The 10599-nt window shown below is 51.1% G+C and overlaps 2 protein-coding genes across 2 annotated transcripts; both read left to right on the top strand.

Annotated features, from left to right (window-relative positions):
- Nucleotides 1-2956: 2956 nt before the first annotated feature.
- On the top strand, nucleotides 2957-4261 carry NCLIV_022870 (hypothetical protein; the record flags this gene model as incomplete). Its single annotated transcript, XM_003882481.1, has 3 exons — nucleotides 2957-3207; nucleotides 3831-3984; nucleotides 4157-4261. 3 exons carry the CDS (start codon nucleotides 2957-2959, stop codon nucleotides 4259-4261), a joined length of 510 nt encoding a protein of 169 aa, XP_003882530.1.
- A 2936-nt stretch (nucleotides 4262-7197) lies between these two features.
- On the top strand, nucleotides 7198-8529 carry NCLIV_022880 (conserved hypothetical protein; the record flags this gene model as incomplete). Its single annotated transcript, XM_003882482.1, has 3 exons — nucleotides 7198-7412; nucleotides 7924-8047; nucleotides 8485-8529. The coding sequence occupies 3 exons, from the start codon at nucleotides 7198-7200 to the stop codon at nucleotides 8527-8529; spliced, it is 384 nt and encodes a 127-aa protein (XP_003882531.1).
- Between the last annotated feature and the right edge of the window lie 2070 nt (nucleotides 8530-10599).

Raw genomic sequence — 10599 nt, forward strand, 5'->3', positions numbered from 1 at the left:
AGCTATTTTCGCGTTCTATTCATGGCCAGGACCAATGTAGTCATGTTATCATTGTGCCAATTGAGCTTACGCGCTATTTTTTCGGCTCCCACAAACACTGCTAGGACGGTCTTCCCAATAGCGGGTTGCTCCGTTAGTCAAATAGTTTTCGGTTGTTGTTTTCCCATGTAGCTGCGGAGACGCTAATCTGTCAGGAAATGATGTCGCCAGTCTTTTACGCGGCAACACAGTGTACAAAACCGGAACAACAGAAGAGTAGCGAAACCACGAAAATATGGGCATCAGTGTGTTTTGTTTTGTGCGTTTTTTCTGAGAAATGCAGGAGAAAAAATAGCCTCATAGATTGCCTACCTCTGAGTAAGGCCTCTTATTTACCGCGTGCAAACGGTAGACCATCGCACTGGGAAAACTTACCGCCTCTTGCTCGAATGGCGGAGGCCACCTGTGGGCGCCCCTGCTGAGCTGTTCGTGCTGCGTCTGAATCAGTTCTGGTGAATTGTTGGTTTCACTCAAAGTAACACATTTCTGATCAGGAAGCCGCTGCTGTACATCCAAGACCCCTCCTCGCATTCCACCCCAAAAATGAAGATGCCAAACGACGTGACTTTTCATGGACAGTAGCAAAGACGCAAGTATACGTGGGTTTTGTAGCTACGGTGACAAGAACTACCGCTGCCGCAGTCCACTATTTCTGAGATTCGACCTCCCTTGCCTTACATCACGAATTTCCCTGATTGAGAAGGAGATGGCGTTGTCACCGGTTTGCATGCTAACAGAGCTACGAAATCTGCATCGGCCGGCACTTTCGCGTTCTGGCAACCTGCTGCTACGCTTGTTTCACTACGGGAGCAAAACCTCCTCTGCGATGTTGCATGTTTGTATCTGTCTCTCTCTGATTATAAAAGAATAGATAGATGAAAGCCTACACGCCTATATCAATGTGAAAAGAATCAAATAGTTTTTCCCCTATGAGTACGAGGGATTTTTTTCATATTTGAGTTCCGCTTGTATACATAGGCATGTGTGCATATGTGCATATGTCTCTGGAGCCTAAAGGAGCAAGTACCACTGCAGGGTTGGGCGTTTGCTGGCAAGCAGCTTGTTTTTGCTTTCGGCTACCTAAAGGGTGGAAACGCCACCGGAGCAGTGGATTTTTAAGTTGCCTCGTTCATTTGAACATATCTCTCTGCTTCAACCACCGTCACTGTGTGGCCACTTGAGAGTGGTGAGAGCGAGTGCTCCGTTGCATTAAACTAGTTTCATCTGTGGTGTTTTTCAAACAACAGCATATCAAATCTGGTAATATGGGAGCTGTGTTAGGAACCCTATGCACAACAGGGGCATTGCCATACATGTCTCCTGGTCCCTTAGCGCTCTGCAGCTCAGAGCCGAATAAAATGGAGGAGGCTCGAGGGAAGTCCCACTCTGAATCCAAGTCAGCATCGTTAAAGAAACAGAGAGCAACGTCCAAAAGCAGCTTCCGGCCTTCTTGTAGCGCATCCTCTACATCAGGGGATGACGATTTACGGCTTACGAAGAAAACTCGGCATTTCAGAGGCAAGCAGAACCAGCCCCGGCATACTGAACGTGTGGACGAGAGAGATGGAAGAAGTGCAAAAGAAAAAACCAACGATAATAATGGGGCAGAGGGGGCAGACGCGAAACGCTGGGGCAGGAGGGAACAAAACAGCGATTCGCCGGCGAATGTGAGCCGCATCCGAAGCGACTTGCTCACCGAAATGGAGTCGCATCGAGAGGATAGAGAAATCTTTCAGGCAACAACTGTGCCATCCTATTTCCTAGCCGAGGTCCTCGAGACAAGGAAAATGAAAAACACTAAATCAGCTAACGTCGAAGTCCGCCCTCCTCACAAGTTTGCATCGGGTCAGCGCCCCTGGCCACATTAAGGTCAGAACTAATAATGCCACAAAAGACTTCGTTACTCCAGCTAGCATAGATTAAGCACTTTGATAAACCTTTTCTCTCAGCAAAGTGGAATATGCGAACCGCGGTAACCACATGCACTGTCATCCTTGTCCTCTACAGACGTGTTTTTCCACGTGCGTCGTGCAGTACGTATGTACTACACAAGTGCATGCAGGCACACGATGCATCCCTCTGTATGTAAGCGTACCGTACGTATCTCCTTACCCCTATGAATATTCGTATATATATAGATGGGCATGTCCAGAACAGGGGACTGCACATGTAAGGTGTTCTCGGGACCTGACACTCGAGAACCAAGACAAAAAACACTCTGTTGCACCAGCAACTGGCCAGGTGTGGAATGACCTAAATGGGTACGTTTGGCGTGTCAAATTGAGGGGGGGAAATATTTAGCTCGTTGGCCGATAGTGGAAGCGCATTGGCAACCGGTTTCAGAATCTGTGGATCTACTTAGGATTCAACGTCGACCGATCTCCTGGTCGGTATTACGGTTGAATCGTCTGCCGGTGTGGACAGCCATGTGTGGGCATTGAAACGACATCACCCAACCAACGGTTCATTAGCGCTGAGCTCTGACAACACCCGGTTGCTGCGCATTCTCAGTGGATGTGATGTGCAAAACTGTTGGACGCCACCAGTCTGTCTTCCCCCGTTCAATCATTCCAGCTGTTTTTTAGCACCATTGAGATCCGCCTATTGTTCGCCATCATGATATTGCCACTCCAGGTGGATGATAAGACGAAAGAAGTTGATGCAACACAGTTCAAGTTGCGTATATACATTCGAATCGCCGTTGTGCGCACACGAAAGGAACGCGAAACATGGAAAGCCATGACGCGCTGGACACAGCAGTCAATTTACCGTGGAGGCTGCTGTCGCAGAGTAAAGTTCCTTTGCCAGCGTTTTCCCCGGATTACATTCTTAACCCTGAGAGTCCAGTTTCTTTTCCCCGTGTTGAGTGTCGGAGCGCTTATCTGTCAGTTTTCTGCGTTTGTTCCCCCGGTTCGAAATGCAGGTGCCATTTACGCAGGCAGTTGGAAAGGGAACAAACGGTCGGGATTGGGGCGCCAAGTTTGGAGGGACGGTACCGTCTACGAGGGAGAGTGGAGAGAGAATTTGCCCTACGGGCGAGGTCGCTTCGCTCTCGCTAACGGTGACGAATACATCGGCCAGTGGAAGGAGGGACTCGCGTTTGGGGTGGGCATCTTTCAATCCCACTGTGGAATCACGTACGAGGGAACGTGGGTCAGGCATTCGCAGGTGAGACGTATGACAGACAGACAGACCGACAGACAGACAGACAGACAGACAGACAGACAAAAGACACTCGACCACAGGCGGGTTGACACCAGCCCCAAACCTACCCGACTAGGTCCGTCATAAAGCATGGGAGCCCCAAAGGCAACACAGCGGCGATACAACACTCAATAGCCCCGGTGTGAAAATGCATTCATTTGTATATGAATTAATGCCCGAACACGCTCAATGAAGTCCAGTCTCTTTACGGGGCGCGTGTGGTACGCTTCACTGACCGACTGATAGCGCACGGTATTCTGTCGACCTCAATCCGTCAAAGAAGCAAGGCATACTTATACGTCTATACAAGTGTGCATATTTCCGTGCACTTGCACTCATACTCACGTAGAAAGCACGTCAGGGCAAACGAATGATAAGTCCCTAAACTCGCCTAACTGATGCAAACTATCAGTTCGCGCCCAGAGAAACTGTGTGACGAAATCACGTCTTTCTGTACAGCAGGGTTACGGGGTTGAAACGTCGGACACAGGACATGCGATTTACACAGGGGAGTTCAAGAATGGAGTCAAAGAAGGGCATGGCTCTCTAAAATGGGATTCTGGCGCGACATATGAGGGCCAGTGGAGCGCAAACAAATGCAATGGCTTTGGCTGCTATCTCGATGCGTCCGGGAACAACACATACCACGGCAACTGGAGGAGAGGAGAGATGGATGGGTTTGGAGTCTTTTCGTGGGCCAATGAACGGATCTATGAAGGAGAATATAGGAAGGATGAAAAGGTGCGAAGGCCACAGAAGAACGTGAACATACAGCTCCACCTCGTTTATGCGTTAGTTGACGAAATTCGAAGCTTGGTGGCCAGAACGTACACGTTCAGCTGTAGTGTAGCATTTCCAGCTGCAGAGGTGTTTGTGGATTATTGCTTTCCACGTCCGCGCCGCTCGTTGGCAGTTCGATCGGTTTAATTGCCACGCTTGCTGCATTGGTTGTTCATGCCCACGCGTATGGAATTCTCATCTGAGAAAGATCTTCACGGACGTGTTTTTGGAGCGTTAGGTGGTACTGGAGTCGTTCGGTCACGTCCTCTCTCCCAAGGCAAAAATATTGGGGGATTCCCCTGTGTGTTATTTGAACCTAGAGCGGTTGCCGAAATATCTATGTATCAGGGACATGCTTGCGAACCCAGACTAGTGCACTCGACGAAGAAGGAATGTCGTGCACTGCAACGCCAGCAGATGTTGGCGAAAGGTGTCAGCATACGACATGAACCGGCAGATGTACTCTTGTGCAGCAGCCAACTAGTTCTGGGATCGATGGCCTTTGGGTGCCTTCTCAGGATGGTTTTGGCGTCTTCATATGGGAGGATGGTAAATGTTACAAAGGGTTCTGGACGAAGGGAAAGCAGGTAAGACCAGAAGCAGTGATCCTTGTAACGAGAGGCTGCCCGCAGTCCCTTCAATTAGCAATGGGGTCTCGCATCCTTTACAAGTAGCTTCCACACCCATCCCCGATGCGTGCTTCAAGGAGAGTTTCTTGCTCGAAGATCTGCGCGCTTTTTGTAACCCCGTTGTCTCCTCCACCTCTGTCTCTCCGTCGTGTTCGTTGCTAGCAAGCGCTGCACCGAAAGAGTGGGTCAGATCTCATACCCAATAGACAATGTATGAAAATATGTCTATATACAGGTGTATATTCTGGGTATATATCCATGCATAAAAAAAGGTGCATGTGCATATCCATCCAGGTGTTTGCTTCTTCCTGTGCTCTTCCAGGACGGTCAGGGGAGATACTATTTGTCGCCCACGGGGCCCTACAAGACCGCAGTGTGGCATAGAGGAAAGCGACTCAGGTGGCTTATTGACGAGTCCACATCATAGTACAGCACGTGCGCCTGATATTATGCGATTGGTCATCGCCACCGTCCCAGAGACAGGCATGGATGACCCTATCAGTGTCCAAACCGTACATTTACGACTCGACGACACCGGTAGTAAACAGTCCAACTTCGGTTCGAGACTGATTGTGTCTAGCAGTGGTTACAGCTGTGAAGAAATGGCTGTTTTCGCGTAAACGGCTGCAACGCTTACGAATCTTAAACCGGACCACTGGCTGTCCAGCTGGCAGGATTCCTCAGGCCTATCACGATATCTATGGCACGGTGCCATGGGACTGGTGAGCGGTCACTCGTACGTGTCTTTGTGAACCGGCTGTGAGGCATCAACCTGGTCGATCAGCCCCCCTTGGCCCACTCAAGCGTCTAGCAGAACGCCTGTTCGGCTATGACATCGAACACACTGGCCCGTAAGCAAACAGCAGTAACACTACTAGGCGGGAGTCCACTTGTAGGAAAAAGGTGCAACCAGAAATCAACATTGGCAATCACTCAAAATCGTCATCGTTTTAGGTTTGGTATTGTTGACACTGCGTCCCCTCCACGACTTTTTGACCTGGTTCAGGCTCCTAAAGTCCACCAAACCCCAACCCATTCTCACCTGAGTTTTCGGCAACATGGGGGTACATCCCGAAAGACTTCCAAGTACCCAAGTCTTATATACGCTCTGCCAGGTGCACACTATTCTTTTGGACCTCATTTTGCAGTTTGATGCTTATCCGTCAGTCGAAGAAATTACCTGAGAATGATGTGTGCTACTTCTACTAGAAGCATGTGGCGTCTTGGCCTTCCCAATAAGGAGATCCAGGTTCCGCCATATAGGGAAGGAAAATCTTCCAGTCCCCCTCCTGTAGATGTTTTACCGGCGGCTACTTTGTGAAGAGGCACTACCTGAGACAGTTATCCCGGAATGGCATTGTCGCCCTAAAGTACTCGGAACAAAAATTCACTAGTATGCTCTGGACGGCAACCCTCACAAAGCGGTTGCCTTGGTAGCTCATGCCTACTTACGATCGTCTACGCTGAGGCAATGAAAGGTGGTCACCGAAATACCGTGCTTACACCTCAGGAATTTTTGCCGAAATCAGTCCAGGTGTCTTCTGCTGCTGTCACTGCACACTCCGCTTCAAGACGAAACAGTTGCCCGAGCAGTCATCAAGAATTCTCACAGTAACTACGGACACAACGCCAACGCAACTGTACTGGTCTAGTGTGAAAACAGTGATACTGTATCGGCGTTCTCCCGACAAAAGGTGTCTCGTCCGTGGCGGTGTCGTTGCTGCTGGCCTTGCCTGAAGACCCAACACGTGAACCCAGTAAACTCCCAGTGCTGCTACAACCACGCACTGTGCATAAGAGTACTACACACAATTCTTGCCAGTCACCGTTTTGTCGTGTTCGTCCTTCGACGCCTATTCTAGCAACTACGCGGTACGGCGCCAGGCGCGGCTCCGAGGCCTCGACGTATTTCTCCAGCATCTGTCACGGAGTAAAGTTAGGTACAGTTCAGCCGTCAATCCCCGAATGCACACGACCTTGCATAAGGAATATGTCGAGACACTTTTCAGACCCACCAGATTCCGTCCTTCGCAGAAACTCAATGTGTTTTTGTGCGTTCCAGACGCCGCGTCTGTTCCTACAAACACTCGGTAGACGTCCGTGCTGGTGCGCCGCGCGCATGCAGTTCCTAACGCGTCCCCGCAACTGTTCGTTTGTAGGAATATGTGAGCACAATACGGTTCCAAGGCCTTGCGTTTTCTTCTGGTGTTGCCACTGATCCCGTATCAGTACCGCACATTCGGTCCTTCTATCCATTGTGTGGCGCGCTGTCATATCGCCGAGTACTTTCATTTCCTGTTTTTCTTCAGCCACCGCCCTACTGTCTCTTCGGGTCGGTGAGGCAGTCTGTCCTGGCGAGAGGCTCAACAACACTTCTCTTCTAATCCGTGGCGTTCCGGATCGACGACGGTGTCCCTTGCTTTGTGGTTTTCTCTCCGTAAATACGGATTCTTTCATCGTAATCCCAGCTGTCGTGTCGTTTCACACCAGCACCGGCGAAGTCACCCGAAAGTTTGCCAACGTGGCGCGCCTCTCGGTTGTCAACATGAATTTCTCCGGAGTTTTCCTGCGGACCTCCCGGGTCTTGTTTGCCGCTGATGGCTCGGCTGCCGGCTCGAAGGCGGCGAGGAGCATGCCGGGCATTCGGTTTGGCAATCCCTGGCGAGATGACTACCCCGAGTGGATCTGGAAGAGCCTGCGGGTTAGCAGGAAAGATAAAGACATGTTCGCACCATTTTTCAAGCTCTTAAATGCAACCAAGTACGTTCCAGAGTCGTGGCGTTGCGCGTACATGCGCTGCTGCTGACCCTTTGTGTCGTCTTGCTAAAGATCCCGTCACCCCCTCGCCCCTTCTCTGTTACTGGGGTATCTGAAGGGGTGACGCTACACGAATTAAAACACTCTAGTTTAAAACACCTGTTAGGGAGTTTGGTGGGCATCGGAGTCAGCAACACGTAAACCGTGGTCGAAGCTGTTAAGGGAGATGAACGGAAGAACGACTGTATACTAACGACTGTACCGAGGACTTCCGTTTCAGCTCTCACCCCGCAAACAGGGATTACGAAGGCCACCGGTGGAAGGATTCCAACGTCTTGCCCTCGTGTCCCGTCTTCATTCTGCCAGCTCAGCTGTGCCGACTTTTACTTTTGCAGTTGTGAGCACAGGCGACGGGGCTGCACTGAGAGCGGAAATCGTTCTTTTGTTGAGTGCGATCGGCGCACCAGGCATAGTCATGTTTTCGCGTGGTTCCGCGCGGTGTTTTGCTTGCCAGGTTGTACGAATATTGCCTCAAGGACAATCGACGATACTGCGCGTTCGTTATGGGCGTTGGACTCGTCAGCTCCTGGATGTGGAGCGAATGGTGGAACTCCGTGTGGAGACGCATCAACAAAGGGGTCAGTTTCTGAGAATTTTTTTTCCGCTTTAGGTCTGTTTTATGCTCCGTCCCCCACACTTTAGTTTGTGAATGGAGGAACCGCGGACCTCAATGTTGGACCACGGAGAGGAACGGACTCTGTTCTGCGGTTTCTCCTGCACATCAGCGAGCGCCTTTTAAAAGGATAGACGTGCAAATGGTGAAGCTGTCAACTAAGCGTCTCATTTGGTAGACCTTAATGCTACTTCCTATTTGTGGATTTCCTGACGTTTCGCATGTGCTGATACAAGAGCAGTTTGAGGCGTGTGGGAGCATCGGCGCTTGCCCATACGTTTGAGGAAGCTGATGTTGTGACTGTACACTTTGATCAAACACGCTTCTCTTCACGGACACCGATGTAAGTTGCCCCGAAGTCCGTTTCGCTGTGTGCTGTCTTGCCTTTTGTCGCATGAACAGAAACTCTACAACGATGTTCCCTACGTCTATCCGGAGGAGGAGTAGGATCCAGGATGGAGGCGCATTGCTGTCTGCTCGACGAACGCAAAACTGAAGCCTTACGGTCCCACTTACCCGAGGCCTCAGCCGATTCCAAGAGCTTCTCTGAGAAAAAGCAAGCTCTCCCTCGGGCACAGAATGCACAGGGGCTCTCAGGTGAATGCGACATTGGCAAGCTAATAGCTATGGTTTTGAATCCTCATGGCGGCGTGCAGAACGTCGAGTCCGCAGGAGAAAACCCGTGTTCAGCTGGAAGCGGCGCGCCAACTGCACACCAGCCTGCGCGAGGCTGGCACTTGCTTCGAGGGATTTCTGGCAGTTGTAAACTGTGGCCGTGATAGGGAGGCGGCTGCGCCACACAACAGAACTCGAGTGTGCTGGCGGATGGGGCAGTCGGGCAACGAGGTAACCATGTCGCCAAATAACTGATTTTCCCACAGAGATTGGTGTGCAGCAGTGGTACCTCCTGTCCTCAGATTTCGTTGGAAGTCCTAGGTCTGTCAGACCACTGTATGCAGTAACTTGCACTGTTTGGGGCCATTTGTTTAGTCTTCCGCGGATCTTGTGTGGCTGCCGTCCTTTGCGTTAACAAGAGGCCTTACAACGTGGGTTGTGGCGGAAATACAGAACTTGACCATGTTTGTGCCCCCGAGTGAGAGGAGTTCGCCAAAGACTGCAGCTGGATTTTTGTTTCAAAGCACACCAGACACAGGAAAGTCGCGGAGCAAGCAACATACATGTTTCGCGGACAAGCCGCCAGACGCCGGCACCTTTGGAGCCATACACAGACAGCGGCGCTGTGTTTTCTCTTTCAGCGCGTCGCCACAAACTCACTGCTCCCAGCAGGCAACTGGAGGCGTCGGGTTTTCTACGGGAAAAGACTAGGGTTTTTCTTTTGCTAGCTGCCATGCGATTTCGAGAATCAAGCGTTTTGCTTCAGACCACGATCACGTCTGCCATCCCGACCTTTCTATCAAACGCATCCATCTCCCTGCACGAAGCTAGACACGAGAAGCCAAGTTCAGCCTCCACTTTTCCTTCGAACATGCGTTACTCTGCTCACCGCGGACAAAGAACAAGATGGATGTGCGCTCACAAACGTGTGGTAGCAGCTACCAAGATGACACGTTTTAGACAGGTGCGGCCAGCGGAACTCGGCTGCAAATCAGATCGCGGACGATCGTCACGAGGCTTTCACTTTGGGCTTCCGAGGGAGGAACCCAAAAGCGAGAGGCAGAAGAGCGACAGACGCTGAACGAAAAGCGTATTCACACAGTTAAAAAGAGCTGCGTTTGGGACGGTCAATGGACATTTAAATGGGTTTGGAATGAAATGTGCTTAGAGCCCACTCGGGGGTGTAGCGGAAGGAAATAGGGTCCGACGCAACTCAACTCCGTGGCAACCGTATCCTGTCGCCCCCCAGGTGCAAGGAGAGGACTAGCGCTCCAAGTTTTTCTGGCTGCACTGAACTCGTGAAACGGGTGAAGTCGCGAATTCAGAGTATTTGCGCCTTTCAGGTGGCGGGTGTTATCCGACGCGTGCGCCTAAGGTAGCTTACGGAACTGCAGGTGCGAGGTATCCCCCCCCCCCTTGCTTGGCTGGCAAGCGACGGGTCCAATAGCTATCAAGAAGTATCTTTCTGTGATGCGCCCGCTCGACATACGGAGCATGCGTGTTTGCTCTCTGCTGGCGTTGATTTGGGAAAGAATTTCTGCCTAGTTTTGATGCTGTGAGCCTTGGCGGCGCGTTCCTCTGTTGCTTTTGCGGCTACACAGATGGGAGATGGGACTCCGGCTGTTCTTGCTGGTACCCCCGGCAGGATAATCCTTTGGCAGAGTCATCACGGCGAGAAAAACCAAACACAACTTTACACACGGTGATGAGAGACCGTCTCTCTGCTGTTTGAGCGCGACTAGCCTTGTCCCAGTTTGTGTGAGCCCGGCGCCCGCTGTTGCTCGAGTGTCTGCTGAAGGCTCTGAGGCGCTGTGAGAAAAGATGGCAGCGTGGCAATGGCTGATCTCGTCCTCCGGCAGTTTTAAACTTTGGAACTGAGCTTTGCCATGTATTGTTGCAAAA

The sequence above is a fragment of the Neospora caninum genome, chromosome VIIa, assembly GCF_000208865.1.
Source record: "Neospora caninum Liverpool complete genome, chromosome VIIa".
Taxonomy (NCBI): Eukaryota; Apicomplexa; class Conoidasida; order Eucoccidiorida; family Sarcocystidae; genus Neospora; species Neospora caninum.